This window comes from Hippoglossus stenolepis, chromosome 18 (assembly GCF_022539355.2).
Source record: "Hippoglossus stenolepis isolate QCI-W04-F060 chromosome 18, HSTE1.2, whole genome shotgun sequence".
Lineage (NCBI taxonomy): Eukaryota > Metazoa > Chordata > Actinopteri > Pleuronectiformes > Pleuronectidae > Hippoglossus > Hippoglossus stenolepis.
In genome coordinates, this window is record NC_061500.1 from 7951987 (window position 1) to 7976002 (window position 24016).

A 24016-nucleotide genomic window follows, 5' to 3' on the forward strand; every position below is an offset into this window, starting at 1 on the left:
AAACACACAGTTTAGAAAGAAACAATGGTTGTATGTATGCTATAATATATACATAGGTTGAAATACATATGACTAATTAATAATAAACAACTAATCTCAACACACACTTTAAATTAAAGTATATTTTATTCAATTATAAGAGACAGGACATACTGTTTTGATCTTAAGTTCCCAGTCCTCCCTCTTTATACAAACACACACACACACACACACACACACACACAAACAAACAAATAGTTTTTAAATGACTGGACTGTTAAAATGACTTTTAAAGGAAACTGTTACGTGCAGTACAGTTGAAAAAGTAATCATTTTATTTCGCTGGTCTCTTCAGGTCCGGTTGCAGCAGATTTTTCAGGATCAGCGCCAACATCTTCGTCGCCAGCTTTCCGACAAGTGCGCACAATCCACTCATGTTCCGAGTCATCTGTTGGGAAGATTTCATTGGAAATTATTGAGAATTTTTGGTAGTGACCAAGTTTTGATGAAAACTAAATCGTTTTTTCCAAAACGTTTGACCTTTGTCCAAATAGGAAACAGAAATACAAACCGCAGATTGAAGTGTGAAGGAGGGTTTGCACTGCGCAGTGAGGAGCGGCAGTCACTGCCAGTGGCCTGCATAATTAAGCCGCAGGTCATTTTGTGGATGTGTGAGTGTGAGTGTGTGTGTGAGTGCGAGGCTGCAGCAGTGAAGTGCCATTCAAGTCTTGGGGTAAATTCGTCAAATCAAGAAAACCCAGACAATTAGAAGCAAATAACTTCTCAGAGACACTTCAGACACCAATAAATAATACCCCCCCGCACCCAAAAATGAAGCCAATTTTTTTGTAAACCCAAACGACTGCCAGTGGAGCTGAGAATAAAGCAGTTTTACATTGTTAAAACTGCAATGAGGAGCTAATTGCAGGGGAAGTGAGCTTTCTCTGGAGCAGCGTGCAGCTGCATGTACTTGAGCGGCTCGCGGGCCTCACCCCCAGGTTGCAGTGCGCGCGGGGCTCCATTGTACGGAGGAGCAGGTCTGAGGCTCTAACACTGATTGTGCATAATTGCCAGCGATGGGCGTCGACACTAACAGCCACTTCAACTCTAAAACACCCATTCCCCTCCTGCTCCTTCCCTCTTTCTCTTTCTTCCCCTCGGTCCGTCTGTCTCTCTTTCTACCTGCTCTGATCGCCGGGGTCAATTGAACAGATCGGACACGCGGGCAGCTGCCACGCAAACATTTCCAACCACGCTTTCACTGCGGCCCACTTGAGTTGGTGGAAATAAAGGTCGGCAATTATACGCGTCACTACATCACTTGTGAGACTGACCTCTCTCCGCCACAAACCACAACCTGCCTTAATGATAATTAGATTGCATGGGACATTTTCATATTTGCTGTAATTCTGCCCTCTTCAGATTGTGTAGCAGCGTTTATCTCAGGATTTAACTTGCGTGTAATTGGCACCTTGAGGTTATTCCATGGCACAGGTGGCTGATGTCTTAAGATAATTTCCTGCAATCTGAGAACAGTGGCGTAGTTTTGCGATTTAGTTTCACAGTTTTGATAATCAACACTAACTAACTAGGCCAGAGTTAGACAGTTAAACCGAAATAAACACCATGTTTTTTTCCTTCTTCTTTTGGCTGGAGCATCACCTTTAAATTACAACTAAGTGCAGCACAAACACACACTTGTTTATTAAAGCAGTTTTCTGGTTGATGTCCATCTCGACAGCTACAACCTGCACGGGCGACCTTTACGCAGTGTGCACACAGAGAGAGTGTGTGGAAGCGATAATGGCACCTTGTTAAAGTCTGTTTATTTTAATCCTTAAAATACACTCCCAGGGAAAAGTGTTTCCTTCCAGTCTAATGGCGGCGAGGTAAGACACAGACACACACACACACACAAATACAGACACACAAATACAGACACACATTTCTTAATAAGCAAAAGCTTTCTTGATGTGCATAAGAGATGAAGATTCTACTGGATTTGGACCTTAACTTAAAGGAGCATGGTCATTATATGCTAATTTAAACACGTTTTGTGGTTTCCAAGTTGGGACACTACAGTGAATCAAACGCACCTAAATGTGAAAGCCCAAACAAACATTCATACGTGTAGAAGTCATCTGTCTCCAATTCACAGCAAGCAGAGCAGACCTCGGTTCGGTGTCTCGATCGCGTCACGGGAAAAAAAGCTGCTTTCTTAAGGGGTTTCCAGCTTTGAAGTCGAGATACTGATCTATAACATTTTTAATCCGCCCGTCTCAGCTCGCAGGATTAACTTGTGAAACCTATTTTACGGTGAATTTTTGTCTCAAGGATGTATGAAAAATGAGAGTTTGAGGAAAGGCAGGGTGAGGATATGCTCCCCTCCCCAGGGCCCCCCGGCTGATTTTATCTGTCTGTGAAACACCTCAGCTGGACGGGGACAAAGGGAGGGGCCCGCGGTTTGGTCACCGGAGGTGTTTTCCTTGGCAGTGGAATGTTTTCAGTGCGGAGCTCTTTCTGCGCCGAGTTTCAAAGGGAAGCGGTTATTCCAGAAACAGGAAAGTGCTACAAACAATATGGCAACACATGGCCCCTGCTGGAGCGGCTGCCGCCCCCTGCGCTGCTGCCGAGTGTTGCTGCCTGTTGCCAAGAGAGAATATACATAACTGTCCGTGTTTGTTTGTAGTAACAGAACACACTCAATCAGCCGCTGGTGGATATTTGATTGTGCAGATGTGGCCTGTGCATCTTTCCCCTTCATTGCCCTTTAATTACTGTTTTACAGAGAGATGCAAATGTTTTATATCACACCTCCAACTTCAGCAACAATCTTCAATCAGCAAACGACAGATTATAAGTCGAATTACACGTCTGTGGAAGTTCGGGGGAAAAGCCTTTTTGACGTGTTTGTATTGGAGGATTTGTTTGATTTGTGTTTCAGATTTAACAGTAATCACTTCATTGTGTTGTTGTCTGTTGACGTATTTAAGCCGGGTTAGGACACAGTGAGGTGGCTGTAAGTGGAAGCACATGTTCGCTGTAGTGCTATCACAAAATCAAATCATAATTCATACCTCCTCCATTAAACCCTATTAAAATGTATGTAAGTATTATCTATTTGTGTTTATTTCATACACGATCTTTGTGTTTTTAATTGTCTTAATTTAACAAGCTTTCCTGTGATTATTAGCTGTACTTCAGTTTAATTCAGGGGTTAAACCACAACTGAGGCTGAGACGAATGTGTTTCTGTTTTTAAAACACTTGTTTACACGATGCTAAAGTATTAGGCGAGCCACGTGTCAGAATGAACATCCTAATAACTATCAGCTGCACAAGATGATCATTTTCAGAGCGAGCAGACAGAGATGGATTAGTCCGCCTGCTCGTCCTCGATTCCAACTGTGAGAGATGAGTTGAAGAGATGAGAAAACTTTGTCATCCTAATGATTAATTACTGTGGAAGTAAGGAGGAGGTGGGAGGAACGTCGACCAGAAACAAAGTCTGTGATCCATGAATGTTCATCTTTCAGCACCTGCAATCACTCACCACTGACACACACGTCAAATATAGAACTGCTTAAGTCCGACATGGTGACTCCTCCTCTCAGGAGTTGTAAACCTACTGAGTAACTATTTACTGGGTTTCTGCAGGTTTTAAAGACTTTTTAAGACCTTTTAAAGACCATAATAAATAAAATGTAAGATCTATGTCAACTACGAAAGATGAAGCAGTTATAACAGAGTCCGAGAATTACACACAATTACAACACTTCCCAATAAATAAAAATAAGGTTGAAGAACACAACCATACGTTCTTTAAAAAACAAATTTCAAAGAGCAACACAAGTAGTCTTAATTTAAGTCAACATAATATAAGACCTACCTAAATGTTTTGAGTTTAGTATTCAATATTTTAACAAATTTAGCCCCTTTAAGACTCCACAGAAACCCCGTATTTAAACTTGGCCTCGCAGAAATAAAGCATGATTCTGGAAATGAATGGCATCTCTTTTCTCAAATTTAATCAGAAAGCAAATTTGAGAGGCGTTTTAGTGGAATTTCCCCCCCCCCCAAAATGAAGAAGACAGGAAACAATGACCAACGTCTGTCCTGTGAGTTCACGTGTCAGTTCAGGAAGACATTTGTCATCATCCATTGGTTACACACACACGGCTCACTTTGCTCGCAGAGTCACGCCCATTAACAGCTCCTCCAACCCATGTAAATGTTTCCTGAAATTTGTGGATGTTTTTGCAGAATTAGCTGAGTGCACCACTTACAATCAGAATCGGTCTAAGTCTGTTACTGTAACATTTGTGTCTGGAGTGCTGTGCATGCCATTCCATTAGAACTGTTTATCCAAAGCGACGTGTACTTGGAGAGCAGTTTTCGGGTGCGGTGGACAAACCACTAAACTTTAGAGTAAATGGACTAAACTTACACCCCCACCCTGATATGATAAACTGAATTATTGAACTAAAAATGTGAAGGAAATATACAAGGTAATGTTGAAATAGGATCTTTATCCTGTTGGTCAATTTTGAGAGTAAGTGTTTCAGTCACAGAGTGTAAATAAAAAATGGACGACATGACAGCTCCCAAAAGTGAAGCCAAATCATCTTGCTCGCCCCCTGGTGGCTGGCTGGAATAAAGATCATAAACCCCACCTCCTCCATGTTAGTAGATGGGACAGGGACCTAACTATAAAGTCAAAATACACGTCACGTAAACTTTTCACCACTGATGTTTGTTCAGGTGTTAATTTCTTCCTGCAAGTTTGATTTCGAGATAAGATAAGATAAGACAAGACAAGACAAGATAGACTTGCATACAGCGGGAGGAAGAGGAGACACGTTGTCCATCTTATATACAGTTTCAGTAATGCACTCTTTAGACACTGAAGGTTTCCTCTAAATAATCCTAACTGACACTCTCATCTCTCCACATTTCCTTTATCATCCTTACATTTTCTACACGATGAACCAGAACTCTTGACAGATCCCTCCATACATATCAGCCGCTCCTTGACGACAAGAAATCAGCTCAATTCCAAAAATACTCTGCACCTCTTGGGGGATATTAGCAACAGATCCTATTGTTTCACCACTTGGCACTTTTCCAAGAGGGCCTGTTTGTCCAAGTTAGCAACGGTTACTACGGAGAGCGGGACCGGACCGGCCAGTGAATAAAGTTTAGCCTGTTATTTCCAAGCAACGATATTTAGTTCCAGGTAAATCTTGAATCCTCTGCATTTTAAAACATTTCCATATGCATAATTTCTGCATTTTTTTCTAGATATGAGTCTTTGTCCTACATCCACCAGTTGTAGCCAGCACATGCTGAGCCCCTTCCGCTTTCCGAGCCGCAGCAAACATCCCCATTGGGAGGGTGGGTCTACCCTGTGTCCCATCATCCTCACAGTCCTCGTCTTGGGGCGGAAGCCATTAGGCAATAAACTCAAAAAAGTCCTCACACCCACCCTGACAAATGTGCCTTCACTTTTCCTGAGTTGGAAAATAAATCCAAACAGGATACAGGAGCAGTATTCTCAAGGATATATGGCAAGATAAGAATATGATATACTGTATATGCATGCCACATATACAGATATGTGAAAGATGGCTGCAGGTGGTCACGACCTGACAGGATCCAGACAATTCCTGGCTTCTCATTTTCTTTCTGACAAACAAAGGCATACAAAGCCCAATAAAAAATAACTTTATAAAGTGCACTGAGATAACTTCTGTTATGATTTGATGCAATATAAATAGAGCTTGACTGATTTATCGGTTGTCTCATACAAAAAAATGGTTGATATGAGCCTTTCAGCTGTATCAGTGTGTTTGTGGATATACGACCGATGTAAAAACCTTTTTTTTCCTGATGAAACAATGCATAAAAGATATGCATTAATGGTTTTATCTTACTTGAAAATATCTTTTCCTGACTTTAAGTTTTATATTGCTTGTATTTTTTTTTTCTTTTAATTCATAGATATTTATAATAAAGTTTATGATTAAACTGTGAAGTATCAAGCCTCAATTACATTTCTTTGTCATAAAGGTTTTATAACCACATATATACATAATATCTGTGTTGGCATAGCTCCCCTCAAAATCCTTATTGGTTGGGCTCTTACTTGAACTTGATCTACACAGACATCTCTCCACACACATGCACATAAACACTACGGAAAATAACAAGGCACACATCAATTAAATGGTTCCTGTTTGACTCCATATTTATCTAAATCAAAACAGAGTCGGAGCAGTGTCGGAGAGTGCAGTTCCTTTTCTTTTTCATCTCAACTTCCCAAAAGAATTCTCCTCTTTTGTTCTCTTCCTCCCCGTCTCTCTCCCCATCATTCCACTGATCAATACCAGGACTATAATGATGATGAACAACCCGCATCAAGGAAAAGAATCGCAAAACATATTTTTGTCTTCTTATGCATGCCGATGACATCTGGCGAGGATGTGGATCCTCTCCTCTGTTTCCCCCTGTCTCTTCACATATGTAAATGAGATTTGTGTGCTTGTGGAACTAATCTGTATTATGTTGCAAGTAGTTCATCTGAATACAAATACTCTGCCCAAAATTACATTTCTACCTCGGGGAGCTGGTGAGTCATAGCTCTCGCTCTGTCCAGGGATCAGGACTTGACACGTGTCTGCATTTGTAAAGTAAGAAGCAATCAAATCGATTCACGTAGAAAATAAAACAGATTCGGGAAACTTCAGGTGAAAATCCAGAAAAGGAAGCTGGACTTTATCTTGTTTTTTAAAACACTTGAAGAAAAAATACCAGAAATTGTTCGATTTGAATGTTTCCAGCATGTCTGCACCTAAGAGTAAGACCGCCAGGTTTTACAAAAACATTCATGGACACAGTTTAAGTTATTATTCAGCACATTAGAGTCCACAGCCACGCTAGCGGCTCTGACCTACTTCCCGACGTTATGTAAAAGCACGGCGGGGAGACATGACGAACAGAGGATGTCAGGAATTGGGAATTTCTATCTGGACAGCTGACAAACTGCATTCACTTCACATCAGGGGTTCCAGAACTGGGCACATGTTCAGCGGAAAAATGTGTCTTGAATTTTCCACTTTTGACAAATAACAAAAAGGAAAAAAAAAAAAACTTTTTGAATGACTGAAATAGCCTCTATAAGAAGCATTCTTATCAGATGGCTTGTAGCAGTAATCTTCCATCAGAGAATTCAGGGATAATCCATTTAAAAAAGTCACTCCATAGGTTCACTGTTATCAAATCCTTCCCATGTGGCCACGTTTGTAGGCTGTCACACAAGCAGTTATTGGAATATAGGCAAAGACAGAGGGTCCCGCCTGAAACAAATTCAATTCAAGAGCCTCACCGTGTTAGAAAGTGGCTTCAGTGGCCTGTTTGGAGAAAAGTGGACTTTTTGAAAAGTTTACTCATGAGCTACCATTTGGTACAGTGAGACAAGGCAGCAACAAAGACTCCCTCAGTACTTATTTGGCTGACAGCACGGCTTTTACCTCCGTGGATCTTCCTGAGATGTAGGCCTGAGTGGACATTTCCTTCCTTGAATAAGGAGCGCTCCAACAAACCATTAGCTCCACCATGTAGGTACAGTTTCATGGCCTTTATAACTCTGAAGCCTAAAGCATGCGTGTGCTGCAACTTGGAAATATTAGTTAAATCCACAACAATGTTATTACGAATTGATGTTATCCCTACTTAGGATCATTTATGGAAACCAGTGGCGATGCGTAATTAAATGTCACTATAAATACATTTCACATGCAGCAATTCTGTCGCTGACGTTTGTTGACTTTCTGTTTGGTAGAAAACAGAGTGTGCTTAATTTGAAAAGTCAATTTGTGTTTGCTCTTGACTTCAATCTTTCTAAATTTACCTTGGCACCGCTGGCTAAGATGCCTGAATATTACTCAACACACAGATACTGTTGAGCCAATTTGGCAAACAAGTGAGTGTAAAAACAAACGTGACTGAACTGAAGAACTGTAAACATGGAGAAAGAAATTGAGGTAATATTCTAACTATGATAGAGATGTTGTGAATATGTCAGATGTATGTGTCGTGGTCTTCAGTCTACAAGTAGAGTCTCCGTCTCACCTGCGTTCCTGAGGAATCTGCCTGTGTAGGAAGTGACGACTCTCGTGGTGGGATCGTAGAAACCATCCCCACAATCGTAGCCCAAATCTGGGATAACACGTGGAGGATGCAGATCAGTGAGCTGAGATTCTCCTGTATGGACAGGATAGATGTTTTGTCATGGATTTATTTGTTGGCATAATGGCTCAGTGGTTAATGTGAGTGTGTTTCTGAGGGAGTCAACATCTGACTGAATATAGATTCCAACCTGCAGGTCTTAGTCCATTGCACCTCTCAGAGTAGAAGCGTCTGTCGCAACCATCACAGTAATCCCAGTCCTGCTCCTCAAACTGCAGACCATCAGCAAAGGTAAAAGATCCCTTGAGGCAAAAGCACAATGAAAAACACATCATTCATTCATCATAGAGTTTAAAGGTTCAATTCACACATATGAAAAGAAAAAGTTTATTTTGCCTCAAGTTGTCTGGTCATGCAGTTTCAGTGTTATGTGCCAAAATTTGACAATATCTTCATCTTCAACCACAACAGTTCAATGGACTCAAAACCTCAACAGCAGAAACACTGTCCTTGCTACTCAAGATAATACACAGACCTCTTTGTTTGCAGTTCTTGTTGGGATTACTTCTTTGGCAGAAAGTTAAAACTGTTGAAAGTGAGATCTGAAGGTTATCCTGTGTACACGGGACATGGTCTCTAGAAAGATAAGCTGCTGGTTTTTTAATGTCACTTTTCAGCGCTTTAAGAACCACAAGAGAGTTGAACTTTTCCTCCATTGTCTTTGGGTTGAGGCAGAAATCTTAGAGATGGCGATCTAAAAAACCTCAGCAGATTAAAACCAAAACTGTTTGCGACATGTACCATGAGGGGGAAGTAGAAAAATATGTCTTTGGGTAGTTTGGGTGAACTGACACAACTTGTGTGTGTGTGTGTGTGTGTGAAAAGGAAAACTGACTTTTATAAATAAACATAATAAACTGCTCAGTAATTGTGTGTATTGATCACGTACCAACAACATTTTAACTTCAGTGTCAACAATTTGCTTTGCAGTCAACAAATTAGCAGATTCTGATTTGCTGTGGATTTTTAAGAGCGAATAAAAAAAATAGAAAAGAGAGTAATTTGAGATTCACATACATTTGATTTCAAACTTTTGTCTCATGATCCTTTAAAATACCTATTAATTGTTATAGAAGGCATAGAAGCTAAACTATATACGGTATTTTAAAAGGATGAGGCAAAAATGCAATTTTTCACAGCAAAAATATGTTTTATCCTATTGCAAATGGAAATGTCCAGGATTCTCAACCTCAAGGCTGAGAAGCATTGACAGCAGGAAGCAGTGCATGTTCCAGAATGAGCTATGAGCTACCGGGTATGATTACAGTGTGAATGTCTGCGTTTATTGAAGGCTTCAGGTCTCTGTTTTAAATGGAAGTATAGGTTCTGCCAGGCTGGCATGGATGCAGGTGCAGGGGTAGTCTGGTCCGAGGTTAGTCATGGTGCAGGCCTGCTATCATTTCACATGAACCGCAACAGCATTGATGATAATAATTGGAGTGATCGCTGTTGTGGCAAAAGGCCGTGAAAGATTGCAGGGAGAGACTCCAGCTTCACACAGGAAGAAGGGAGGGAAACCTAATAACTGCGACAATAGCGCTGAGTGATTGCTAAAAGGGACCAGATGTGATGTCGACTATAACCAATGTGAAACACACAGTCGTGCGTGTGGATGCAGATATTCTGACACACACACTCTCACACACACACCTGTATAGCTTTGCCGTTCTCCCAAGTGGCCTCATATTTGCTTCCATTTGGAAAGTACAGCACTCCTTCACCCTGGAACACTCCATCCCTCGTCTCTCCTTCATACCTGGTCTCTGTGGGGAAGAGGTATTCTCCTTCTCCTTCCATCCTGATGGACAGAAGAACAGGTCACCAGTGTGCTGTCAACTTTTAGCTAGCTACAAACCAGTGTGTGGTGGCATCTGATTGTGGTGGTGGATCCTGATCGTAGTGGCAGCTGATCGTGGACTATGATTACAACAAGACTGCTTGATATACAATATCCCTACTCGCATATTCTGCCATTACTGACCATAACTCCTCAATTCATGCGTTTGTTTCCTCTGTTAATATATATTTTTTTGGTAGTTTTACTCTTGCTGAGGGTTAAGAACAGAGGATGTTGCACCTTGTTAAGCCCTATGAGACAAATTGTGATTTGTGAATATGGTCTATACAAATAAAATTTGATTGATTGATTGATGGATGGTTCATTAGCTTGTGTTATTAGGTTTAATAAACAGTCGTGTGTATTTACCTGCCATTTTTGATGGGTCCTTTGTAGCTGCTTCCTGTGACCTCCATTATTAATCCGGCGCCTCTCAATAACAGCTTGTGAAAATCCTGGAAGCTCCTCGTGAAACTGTTATGAATAAAGAAAACAAAGCAGCCTGATAAAAAAAATATACAAAACTAGGGCTGCGAGCAGCACTGGGGGGGCCACCTGATGGGGGAAGGATAAACACGCCCACTAATCACGCATTACGGTCAACACCATCAAGTCTAGATCACACGGTGAAGATTTTATGTAAATCGAATTAAAGTTGTAAAACGAGGCTTACCTCCTTTTGGCAGTAGGTGGTGATATCACTATCACTGCATACAGACTAGTAGATCTGTTCAGGTCAAAAACACTAGTTTCTCTTCAGATAGTATAAATCATTCACCTTTGCAACAGTTTAAGACATCAAAGGAAGCTTTGACCACTGATACTGTGATATTAAAGAGAACTGAAAACAAGGAATTCTTTGCTGAATGAATCCTATGAAGTGGTCTTTTATATAAATCCTGGGTGGAGTTAAATAGTAAGTCACAAACAAGTGTTATTGTTTCAACTTAACATATTCAGAGTAATCACCTAAACAACTAAACAGTGCAGTAAATCGAAGAAAAGACCATAATGGCACACGAGATGAATGAACAACAGCTGATACATTTTCACATTTGAAAAAAAGGTGGCATATGACACTATAATTCTAGAGGCAAGTGAACGGGAATCAGAACAGGAGAAAAATAATCGTTCTCTCTAAAAATGCTGATAACTTTAAATCTCCATGGAGTTGCGATGACACTCACTGAATTTAAAGTTGATCTGATGAAAGCTCTAGAAGGAGTTTGTCAAAATATGTGTGAATGGTCAAAAATGGCCACTTAATTAAAAATGGCTGACTTCCTGTTTGGTCTAGCGTATATCGATCCAAGAGGTTCGTAATGAAATGACACATGTCACTAACTCACAGTTTCTATAAGACTTCAACATCAATGTCTTGAGACTCTTCTGACAAAGTTTGACATGGTTGCGGTCAATGGACGAGGAGGAGCACATCAAAGTTTAAGACGCGCAAAAAACAAGACATTTCCTGTTGCCACCAGGGGGCGCTGTAATATTAAGTCATGATTTCAGTATAGATGTCATCAGGTCGGGACTGTTGTCATTCATGTCCAGTCTGGAGTCAATTGGACCATTTATGTCCGAGATACAACAACCTTGGTGGTTCATCTTATTTGTTGTTGATCTCCATGGAGACACTCACCGAATTTGAAGTTGATCTGATGAAAGCTCTGGGAGGAGTTTGTTCAAATACACAACGTGTAAAATGTCCTGAATAATCAAACGAAAAGTAACAAAGAAAACAAAACACAACAAAACAACACAACAAATCAAACTCATCTGAATTCTTCTCCTTTACAGTGTCGGAGGCGGGCGGCTGTTGTCGCGCCCTCTGTGATGTCATCAGAGCGCGCCTCCCGGCTGCTAGCAGAAACCCTGTTACACCGGACTGACCTTCCTCTGCGCGGCCTCGTCGCTCGTCCCGGAGCCAGACGAGGACCTTGAATGTTCTTCATCGGTTTGATTCGTCTGTGATTTGTACTCTTCAGCCATGCCATCGACGCCGGAGGTCCCCACAGCGCAGGAGCTGAGTGTGGACGAGGTGAGCGGCCGTCGTTGTTGAGCTTGGATGGAAACTAGTAAAGACAGCTAATGATAGGCTAGCTAACTAGCTGCTAACGCTAGCTGCCACTGGGTTGCAGTAACCCTCAGTGGCTGCGAACTCTGAAGTAGTCAGATGATTTATACTGATTTAAAGAGTATTTGTGAATGCACCCGGAGCTGGAGAATATTCTGGCATCTCTGTGAAAGTCACCACGGCGACATTAAGAATGTAAAGGAAATCAAAGTGTGTTTTCAATGCAGTATTATTGCATGACTGCGAATCATCATAAACTTTGTCTCTCCAGGGTTTTATAGTTCACATGACCTCTTTATTTCAGTCCTGAGTTCATGGTGACTTTACAGGGACCCAGATCGAGCCTGTGGTGGGTTGTGTCTGCAGCAGCAGTGTTGTTTGACACATTGAACTTGTCCTTGGAAGGCAGGTCAAATCCTTCTGATTTCCACCAATGATCCATCAAACGAAATCTGTGCTGGTGCTAGTTGCCTTTTAAAATAAGACATATAAAGTAAAGACATTGAGATATTGTGAAGACAGTTACTTCTCCTCACTGTTGTTGTATTCTATGTTGTCCTGTTGCCCAAGGTCTTTCCCCCTGTAGACAAAGATTATTATGAAGTGTGCTTTAAAGTCTGTGACATTAGAAAGTTCACGTCATTATTATATGAAAGCTATCATCTATATTTTCTGATAACACACTGTATTCATCTGTCCATCAATATTTACTACATCCCCTGTACCCGTGAAGCTCACACAGAATATCAGAGACCAACCTCCATTCTTCACCTTTGAGATGATGTATTTTTGTTACAGGACCTGTTCACCCCTCTCAAAACAAAGTGTTAGTGGTTGTGAACATAAAGGCTGTTCTCTGATGTTAGCTAAGTTACAGCTTAGTTGCCCCATTTTGTTAAAGACAGTCGCACTACTTTTTTTTTTTTTACAGAGAAGCCTGAATTTTAGTTGTTAAGCTTCTTGTGAGTTCTCATTGACTCTATTGACAATCTAACATGTGTGAAAAGATGTATAGTAAAACAACTTGTAACAGACAAGTTGGTGGATCGATCCCTGATTCCTCCAGTCCACGTGTTCCACAATGTCCTTTAGCGAAACACTGAAAGATGCACCATCACTGTATAAATATGTATGTTAGTGAAGTACTGCATGTAAAGCACAATCAGAAGCACTATCTGTGGTGACACACTCTCAGAATGAAGGGTACATGTACACTATCTGGACAGTAAAAAGATTGTTTTTATGTATTTATGGAAACTGTACAGTGACAAATGAAATGATGGAAGAGTCCACAAGTTTTCTGCAGGATCAATCATATTTTCCAAAAGATGGTCAATATTTCACAGAATTCTGCCAGAGCGATGTACTTTTATTTAGCTACATGTCCTAGCAAATTTACTATTAAGTTATTAATTTACATCCAATTTCATTGTTTCTAATGTGTTTTTTTTGTTGTCAATCAGATCAATGTGTCGTCTGCAGTGCTGAAGGCTGCTGCTCACCATTATGGCTCCCAGTGTGACAAACCCAACAAGGAGTTCATGCTCTGTCGCTGGGAAGAGAAGGATCCCAAGAAGTGTCTAGAAGAAGGCAGGAAAGTCAACGAGTGTGCACTCAACTTCTTCAGGTAACACACACCCAGACAAAGACACAATTACGTAAACACTCTTCTAAGGAGGTTTGCACATCGTTCATTTTCCTTTAGAGTCAAAAATAGTAGATGAATCAGGTATATGTGGAACTGTGAAGAGACGAGAACTGTGTAAGTAAGCAGCAGTGAGAAAAGTATCATGCAGAATATTTCTTGAAGGCAGCCACACTGATTTCATCTGCAAAACTCAGCATTGTGCTTGTGGTCAGAGAGCGATTTTAAGATGTGGCTGAACTCTGCTGCCAGCTAGAGAGTCCATGTTAAACCGTTGTCAGGAGATTTGTGGTCTAGAGTTTTTGCATTTTTCCTCTGATGGACACTTGGGCAGAATATGTACTTTTGAGGTCCGGAATATTGGTGTTGGATTGCTGTTGTTCCTGTTCTGCAACTTATCCTGCGAATAAGCTTTCAATATCATCTGCTTCTACTGAGAACACTGAGTCATGAGTGGTGAGAGTGGTTAGCTGTACAAGATGTCCACTAACTTCCTGTTTATATATGTCTCATATTTAAGAAATTTAAGGTAAAATTGGGCATAAGTTGTTCTTGATATTCCAAAGTGTCCCTCAAAGGAAGGAAAGATGAGTGATTAATTTGCAGATGACTCAAATTACTTTTTAAATGTGAATGCACGAAGAGAACTCCAATGCACTCAGAGTAAAGAGCAAAGTAAAATAAGGTAAAGACATGTCTCTCACATGAACATCAGAATAAACCCCCGCACAGTGAGGTAGTGCTCTCTGCAGAACTTATCTTACAGAAAGTAAAAATACACGCAGAAGGTTTTTGGTCAAACTTTCCTTAGTTGTTGCCAAATGTCTGAAAAGTTGTTTTTGATTATGTAAGTGTACTTTGTTACAGATCTAATTCCACATCTGGTTGTGTTTTTGGGTCATCTGGATTATTTTATTGAGTCAGTGGTATTCCAGCAAAGGTCTTTTTATTGTTATTATCATAGTTCATTTTATTTTTGCTTTGATTCAGATTTAACAGTAATTTAACAGAATTAACTTTTTTTGTATCAATTTTTATGGATATTTGATAAGTCAGCCTCAACCTCCAATTCTTAAAAGTATTTTGAGATGAATTTTTCATTTGCAGTTTCTGTGCTGATTTCTTTATAAAATGACCAGTAGATAAAAATGAATGCAAATTTCATAGCCTGTATAAGTTAACCACAGAGCCTGTTGTGTCTTTAAAGGAGCCACTGGGGGCTATTTGAGGAAGTGGTCTGGGGTTTTTCACTCTTAACTACTACGTCTGTGTTTACTGAAAGTTGTAAACAAAGCTCTGTTTATACCGATTCTCCTCCAGTAACTAAGGTGTTTTTGTGTCTCAAACAATTTGTTTGTTTCATTCTCAGAAAAAACTAAACACAATAAAACGCATGACTTCAAAATCCCTAAGAAGAAACAAAAAAAGAGACTTTCTAACTCCAGACATAAAGTCAGAGTTGTTGTGAAAGAACCTGAAGCTGTAATTGTTATAATGAGGAAAGGTTTGAGGGGAAAAAGCTGTAATTGCACCTGGGACCTGGTTTGATTCTTTGGTGCTTCTGGTAACTGCCAGACACCTCGAGGTGCACTTCATTCACACAACCAGGTACGACTGTTGCTGTTATGGAAACCTTCACGATGCAATCAGAATTTATTTGACTAGTGGACACATTCATAAACCGCACTTAAATAGGTTTGGTTTGCCTCATTAAGCTTTTTACCTTTATATCCTTTACTATATCTTCTTTTGCGTGTCAATCCCTCGAATCATCATATTTTAAAAAGATATGTTGATATTTTCGAGGAAGAGTTTCTGCTCATATTCGATTTTGATTTAAATCTGTTTATAATGTTTCTCGTAGGCAAATCAAGGGTAACTGTGCCGAGTCATTCACGGAATACTGGACCTGTCTGGATTATTCGAACTTGGCGGAACTGCGTCACTGCCGTAAGCAGCAGCAGAGCTTCGACAGCTGCGTCCTCGATAAGCTGGGCTGGGAGAGACCTGATCTTGGAGACCTGTCTAAGGTGAGGATTGTGAAGGACTGCACGGCTGATTTGAGGGGCTCTGTTCTTGCCGGTCGTGGGCTATGCAAGAGTCTCTGATTGCATCTGCTTGGTGGTCTCACTCGGACTCATTTTGGAGCAGAAAAATCATGTATTACTGCCTTTCCTTTCTTTGTTTTTTCCTATTCATTCAAAAGCCATTTTTAGGGCTTTGTACATGACTCGCAGGCATTAATTAGGCAAAAATCAGAGCAAGATTGAAAACTGATCCTGATGGTAGTTTTTTTTTTTTACATTTCTTCCTTTTGTAAACTTTCTATTCACGAACCTGTGAATAGCTCTAATCAACCTTCTGGCCATTTTGCACTTTCCATGCAGAGTCATTGTTCATGGAATCAAATCACGTGAGCAGGGAAACAACAGAAATCCAACTTTCTGTGAATAATGTTCAGGTCGGCCGTCAAAACTCACTGGCTTGAGTTTCTCAGGCTTATCTGCTCTGTGACAATGTTTAAGACACCAGAAAATAGTGATGTAATAAAGTGGAAGTTAACAGTGTTTAATTTTGAATTGAGACCCAACCCTTGGATCCTTTCACTGACGACATCATCAAAGGTCACACTACAGCTTGACACACTGCACTAGTTGTGTTGGGTTTCAGGGTTTTTATTAAAAGTCGCATCACTAAAGCTGAGCATGTTCACACTAACGTCCTGTGTGAACTCTGTACTTTTCTTCGTAGGTGACCAAAGTGTCGACCCCGCGGGCCGTCCCTGAGAACCCTTACCACTCTAGACCTCGTCCCGAGCCCAACCCGGTCATCGAGGGCAAACTGGAACCTTCCAAACATGGCAGCAGGTTATTCTTCTGGAGCTGGTGAGGCAGCACCATAAACGTCAGTCACCTTCCAAAGCCATGGGCTCTGTCCAAACTCCACTGGACTACATGTGACCACTGATACATCTGTGGTACTATAAAGGTTTAAATCTCCCAGGTTCAGACCCAAACATTAACGATGCTGGTTTTTGGCACGTTTATGTTGGTGAGGTCTGAAAGTGGAATTTGGACAGAGCTCACGTCCTAACAGTGTCTCCAGCAGCGGTACTGAACCTCCAGCATCCTCCCAGTTCGATAAAGGAAGGATGGATGGATGATTGTGTCAGAAAAGTCCATGAATCCATTCAGCCTTCCTGACCACATATGTAAATGTAATGAGTGAACAAATGCAACATGCTGTTATTGTTGTCAACTAATAAAAGAGATAAATTATATTACTGGATTTTATGCCTCTTCTTTTTTTTTTACGATGTTGCCATTAAGACAGGATTAAAAGCTTTAAACATTTAATTACAGCTTAATGGTACCAGACACACTTTCTTTGATATTGGCAAATTGCAGGCAACACCACCTTGTTTGCACATCTGTGTTTTGTCAGTAGTGTGTGTTGTCAGACTGATGGAGGGTGAGGTTGAAGGTCAAGACTCGGGGTCACTACCTGCAGCCAGAGAGAGCTGCTTCTGCTTCCTCCTTTTCTCCCAGCTCACTTCCTGCCTCTGACCTGGGCTGGAAGAAGGCTACGGGAGTCATTTCGGAGATGCACAGCGAAAATACGTTATTGCTGCCAGCACACGTCTGCTCGTGACCTTGAGTGGAAGGAGACGAGAAGCCAATTCACAGACACGCTCGCTTGTATATGAGACCGTGCCAATACTCTCTCTCACACACACACACACACCCACACCCACACCCAGGGACATTGTCCACAATCAGAGATGAACTATAATGTCCTGAAGGAAATTCTGCTGCAAACAAGTTCACATAAAAGCTTTGTTTCAGCATCATATCAAATCTGTGCTCATAGCATTGGTGATTTGCATCGTTCTGCCACAGACGTCAGGGAGTTCGAGTCCTTAACCCCCGCCATGTGATGATTTCTATGGGGACCAATAAGATTTGACAGCTTTCTCATACTCAAAAGCTGAGATGTGGCCCTCGGGTGTTTGTATATGATGCAAGTGTCTCATTTCAGTGCGTGAAAACACAGGGACTTGACCTTTAAAGGGAGGTCAACAGCTCTCAGCTGACGGTCACTGTAATTTTACTCAGAAGATGTAAAAATACACTTAAGCCCTTTTTGTTTTTTGCTTATTTTAGATGGAGTTTCTGATATCGTGCGTGCCGACTGCTTTATGACAACATGTTTTCAGCTCTTTCCCACACGTTTCTTTTTTAACGTCCAAGTTCAGCAGTGCCCAGTCACAGCTCGTTGCCAAAAACAACCATATATTTTCATCATGTACAGTAGCTGCGTGTTTATATACAGACAGGAGTGTTTCTATAGTGCGTCACTGACAGTAGTTGCAGAAATTCCCTCTCAAGGTGTGGTCTGGACCTGCGGCTTGCACAGGAAACGTCTGACAGACCCTCTCCTGACCTGGACACCGGGACAAAGGGAGGAGGGAGGAAGGGAGGTGAAGAGAGAAGAAGGAGGTGTGGACCGAGGGACACATGGAGGAGGAAAGGGAGTGAAAGGAGGTGGCAAATAAGAAAATAGTGCAGGAGGTAGAAGAGGGGAGATGAATGAAAGAGGAGAAGAAGTAGCAGTGAATGGGGAGTTAAGGGAAATGGAGGTAGAAGTGAGACCCAGAGAGGGCAAGGTGGGAGAAGGACTTGAAAGCACAGACGGAGTGAGGGGCTCGGAGGTCGTTCGGTGGCTGGCGGTGAGGCCCTAGGGCTCGTGGCAGACCTGTCTCCATGCGACTTGCAGGAAGCAGAGGGTCATCGTTGTTTGACACGGCACCGCCACAGGAAACGGGCTCTGGCACAGGAAAGAAATACAATACAGGGCTTTCACAAAGCTACAGCCCGCCTGGGAGCCCCGACGCGCTAAAATACTCAAACACCCGCGCTCGTTCATACACACACGACTGTCAAGATCCCCATTGTTCAGTGTCATGTTCGACATAATAAAATGAATGTTTGAAGTGGTGACGGCCAATAACAGTCGTAGGTGGAAGATGTGGATTTTGCTGTTCATCGGGTCATTAGTGTTTGAAACTGAAGAGGAAGTTCAAGAGACATAAAATTATCATCACTTACCATCAATTATTCCTTGGGAAATAAGTGAAAAAGTAAAAAAAAAAACACCCTATCGTGCAATGTAACTAATAAGATAATATGTAACAATTCTTCATCTAAAAATGTGCAGAACTATGTTAAATATTTTGACTTGTGTACTTACATTACCCAAAATGTTTTCCAACAATGTTCAAACTTGGCCTCTTGTTATTGTTTTGATTGAGAGACTTCTAACGGCCAAAGTTACATATTGTACATTTAAAGAAAGAGATAGAAAAACGTTGCCCCTTTTTCCAGATCTGCACCAAAATTAAATTAAGTTCTCTCTTGGCTCAAGTCCCACCCTTCCACCAAGTTCCGTGGAAATCTGTTGTGTAGTTTTTGCGTAATCCTGCTGACAAACAAACAAACAAACGGGTGAAAACATAACCTCCAAAGCTGTCTGACATTAACATAAAATCTTCCATGTTCTGGATTACATTATCAATGCATTACTTATCTTACTATCTCTTCTATGAGACGCTGGCTGCATCTCTACCATTAAGTCCCATGAACATGTGGGTGAACTTGATTTTTAAAAACTAAAAAATGCAGTTGTTTGATTTGTTTGTGTTACTGATCCTCTCCGGCCACTTCACTCTGTGATCTCTCAGACTGCTCATGTTGCTGAGTGCTGCTTTCATGTCTCATCTCCTCAAACTGCACATGAAGGCTTTGAACCGACATGCAGGTCGCTGCATGGGTTTAACGCTCGGCCACCGGGCCACAAGTACCGCCACCGCATCCGCGACCAGCATTCACGGAGCCTGATAATCTGAGAGCTTCAAAAGAGGGGAGCACACACAGAAGCACGTGTTCACTTACACTGCAGATGCTGTTGTTTTTAAATCTCTGTTTTCTGAGAGGAGTGATGCCGGCACCGCTACACGAGACGGAGCATCTCGGCAGTGAAAGGTTTTGTTTGCTTCCACCCTCAAGTCTTTGACCTGCTCACAGCAGCATTTCAGAAAGTCAAAAATCATTTCATTTCAGTGGATATGAATGAATAGATACAGTCAGTAGACTTGCTTCCTGATGTCAAGTAAATTTGCACCTTGATTCCGCTTTGGTGAGCATGTAAATGTAAAAGTTCTACAATTGTTTCAAGGCACTGAAAACTGAAACGAAGAAAGCTGATATAGTTTACTTTAAAATAACTGTTAAATCGTTGTTTAGTGAGAGACTCAGAATTCAAACAGTGTCTAAGTCACACAACTCCAAAGACTTAATTTGTGAGGATGAGCCTGAGAACTGAGCAAACCCACTATTTGCTAAAGTCAGAGATGTTGTGGATAATGAAAAAATTGGAGAAATAACTTTGATCAAACATGTGGTGACAGACAATTTCTATATATAGCATATAGCAAATTGTCCAACCATCCAGGAGTTCAACCGGGGACTCGGCTGCTCAGGACATTCACACCCATGTGGAACCAAAACAAAGAGCTGACAGATGCTTTACAGCTCCACAAAACATGGAGAAACTGTGGAGTCAGGTCAGAATCTTGTGTTGGTCACTACCACAGACGCCCCACTGTTGTGATATAAATATAGATCATAGCCACTTTAAAATACCTCCTCATTTATTTGTATTTGCTTGGTGTTCAATCCCCTTTAACCCTTCCTCACACAAACAACATATCCACATAACAAATGGGACTAAGTGCCCTGCTTAAAGGGAATTTATCCAAATTCTGTTAAAGATCCCACACACACACAGGGAGAGAGAGACCAAATCCGTGTGGTGACAGAGTTATGACCATCACTCGTGTTTTTACATTCCAGTCAGACACGCTTCGCAGCCGCTCTTCCATGCTGCAGTTTCGCCGAACGCCCCTGAATGCTCTGCCTAAGACAACATTTAGCAAATTTTATGGTCTCACTCAAGGTGTTAGCCGCTGAAGGACAAGACGGAGCAGGAGAGCCCCTCGCTCCACAGCACACAGTGAAACACACTGACACGTGTGAACGCAGATAAACACAAGATGAACAAATGCATACAGGGGAAAAAAAATGTCCCACCATGAAGGAGTTATGATCAAATCTACAGGACATATTTGTGGATTAACAATTACAAAGCAGAAGGAGGTTTTTTCTTGGGAGTCATTTTTCAAAAGACTCCCAAGACAATGGGAGGGATTTTTTTTTCTTCTCAATGCTCAGTCTGTTTATTCCACGTTTACAAATGAATCTCCAGCAGTTTCTTTTTACTACGTGTTTACTCTGTGGTATCTGAGTGAGCGCTCTAATGTGAAGTATGTGATGAAATGAGACGTCGAAATGACAACTCCGCCTGTTGTCACACAGCCGAACACTCAAGGAGCTGTGGTGTGGGAGCCCCGCTCACTCCACACTGTTTATTTGTCTGCAGGTGTGTGTGTGTGTGTGTGTGCGTGCGCATGAATGTGTTTGTGTATATGTGGCAGTATGATAGATATAAAGTACTTACAGATTTGTGTTTTGTTTGTGCATTTGTACACGTATGTAGGGGTAAAGTTCGTGTGTGTGTGTGTGTGTGTGTGTGTGTGTGTGTGTGTGTGTGTGTGTGTGTGTGTGTGTGTGTGTGTGTGTGTGTGTGTGTGTGTGTGCGCGCGTGCGTGCTCCTTCTGGGCTGGCCTGTGTTTATCTTGGCCTGATCCCAGACCTTCATCACTTCTCCGCTGATAGCTCCATTCCTCCATCCCTCTGTCCCTCCGGCTATTTACAAGTCTACCGCAGACTGCCTTTCCCTGCGTGCCAACATCCAATTCTTCCCTTTTTTTTCTCTCTCCTCTCCTCTTTTCAATACATCATTTCCTTTATCTCAGACTGTTTCTCTCCCTCAAAAAAATCTCATTCTTCTATTCCACAGCCAAACACACTGACACTAGTCGAGCTGAAGTGTAAATGAACACCCGCTCGTTACTCATTCTTTTTGCAGGATTGTTTGTTTGCATTTGTCTTCCTCTGCTCCTTGTCGAGAAAACATATTTCAATGAGGAAAACAATGGGAGAATTGGAAATCAAAATTTGATTATTAAAAAAAGGAGGAAAAGACTTTGTGGCTGAGACCCCAGCAGCAAAATCCTGTGAATTGGGTGTTTCCAATATACAGCCCAATTCCCCCAGAGTGTAGACACTGGGGGTGGAGATGAGGAATGGACATGACCAGACATCCATGGGTGGTGAAGGAGTGGAGGACATCAGTTTTAAAGTTGGACAGCTTACACGCGATTGGCTAAAAGTGTGTTTGTCAGGCTGTGATTGGATGAAGACGAGAATGAGCTGGTGGAGCTTTGAGAGAACAGGAAACTAAACTTAATAAGAAAGTTTAGAAAGAACGTTGTTATTACTCCTTCGTGTGGACTAATAATAATCCACGGCACCATTTGTGTTAATGGAAACTGGCAGGTGCTCACTGTCCATCGTGGTCGCTTCAGGTATCATTACAAACAGCTTTTCAATCAGAAAACCCCTGGATTCTCAAATGCAAGAAAATTCAGCTGCTTCACCAAATTACAGATTTCATAATTGAGCGATTGAAACTCTTTCAGTTTCCATTAGATCGACTCAGAGGGGATAATGTGACAGTTTGACTCAGAGAAGGAAAAGTACATGTTTCTAACCGCTCTGTTCTAACATCTAACACAATCCGTCAATTAATTTCTATATTTACATAAGTGCTTTTCCTACTGTGACATAGCTAATGCCTTCTATTGAAAAAGGCCCATTGGCTGAGTGGTATCAATTGGTCTTTTTTATGTCACTATTATGAAATGAATTTATTTTAAAGTGCACTTGTTGCAGGTTTCAGTTTCTTCTGCATGGAGACTTTTGAAAAGTAGAGTAGACAGTTTTAACCTCCCTGTTCAGTCTGAATCAATTCTTTACACTCGATTTGTAAATCAAAAACCATGTCTGTTGAGTTTACATGACATTTGATAGTATCTTCTACACAGCGAGTCGTTTCTGCGTCTCTGTGGAACGCCCGTCGAACGTTGTCTTATTTACTCGGTCGGAGGTTGATATTTGAAATCGTCTTGAGTCAGAGTCTCTTCTGGCAGCCAAGTCTCAAGTGGAGTCCAAGTCTGACCGCTGAGGTTCACTGAGCAGTGTGGAGTCCCGCGCTGTGACTCACTTCAGGGACGTCTCTGTTTGGTTTTAAATTTCCAACTTAAAGTAAGAAAAACAGGATGAAAGTCAGACCAATGCTCTTTGTCCCCAAAGGTCAACAGTTTCATGTCATGTAGTTTTTTTTTTACTAACATGACCCCAAACCACCTCAGAGTCACTTTACCCTTATCAACTTAAAGGATATACTGGATGTACACACATACACACACACACACACACACACACACACACACACACACACACACACACACACACACACACACACACACACACACACACACACACACACTGAGGCCCAGGCAGCAGTAATAGTCCCTCTATAGTAGCCAGAGTTGACTTATTCCCATGCGCTGGGAAGCTGATGTCGCCCGATCCTGTTGTGCTTGTGGTTTCTTGGAGGTATACTGAAGCATTCCTCGGCCGTGCGCTCATCTAAACACTGCTAGTTAAAAAGGACACACAGCGGCTCAGGCTACACAGTTGTGGCAGGGCTCCTCTGGGTGGCTCCTATCTGACAGAGGGCTCAGAGAGTTTTGGGTTTCCTACGCATGTCAAGGCAGGTTAGCTATTCCCAGTGTTGGGCCGCTCCGAGGCCATGGTGGGCTATCACTCACATCGGGCCCTCCCGTCTCTCTCTCTCTCTGGAAGCCTCTCCTCCCCCTCCCTCCACGCCCTCCTCCCACCTACCACTGACGCACAGGCCGCTTTCTGGCTGTCGAGCCTGGTTTGCATGTCAGGTTTTTGCCCTTTGCCTCGTCTGTGTCTCTCAGACCTCACATCCCCTCAGATCCTAGTGTGTCTGTGGACGGTCCTAACTTGTCGTCCTTGATTTTCCTCGTCCTGCATTAAAGCTCACTATGGCTGCCCCGTAATTGTCTGCAGGCTCCAATGAGCCACAGGGAGAGCTGAATTACATTTCCGTAGGTGTGAGGGTAATATTGAATCACGTTTAGTTTTTTCCTGGAAGCATCACGCTCACTGAGGCTGCAG

General features: G+C 41.8%; 2 protein-coding genes across 3 annotated transcripts; one reads left to right on the forward strand and one right to left on the reverse strand.

Annotated features, from left to right (window-relative positions):
• Positions 1-107: 107 nt before the first annotated feature.
• morn5 (MORN repeat containing 5) lies at positions 108-11908 on the reverse strand. 2 transcript variants are annotated; one of them, XM_035141340.2, is made up of 7 exons: positions 11708-11908; positions 10736-10789; positions 10432-10536; positions 9876-10023; positions 8356-8467; positions 8109-8240; positions 108-427 (listed from the first exon to the last, which is right to left on the reverse strand). In XM_035141340.2, the coding sequence occupies exons 1-7, from the start codon at positions 11842-11844 to the stop codon at positions 309-311; spliced, it is 807 nt and encodes a 268-aa protein (XP_034997231.2). In that variant the 5' UTR covers positions 11845-11908; the 3' UTR covers positions 108-308. The 2 variants fall into 2 exon arrangements, with proteins under 2 accessions (XP_034997231.2, XP_034997232.2); XM_035141341.2 differs by lacking the exon at positions 10736-10789.
• Positions 11909-11920: 12 nt separating this feature from the next.
• ndufa8 (NADH:ubiquinone oxidoreductase subunit A8) lies at positions 11921-17075 on the forward strand. Its single transcript, XM_035141342.1, has 4 exons — positions 11921-12106; positions 13606-13769; positions 15652-15817; positions 16539-17075. The coding sequence occupies exons 1-4, from the start codon at positions 12056-12058 to the stop codon at positions 16674-16676; spliced, it is 519 nt and encodes a 172-aa protein (XP_034997233.1). The 5' UTR covers positions 11921-12055; the 3' UTR covers positions 16677-17075.
• Positions 17076-24016: the final 6941 nt, after the last annotated feature.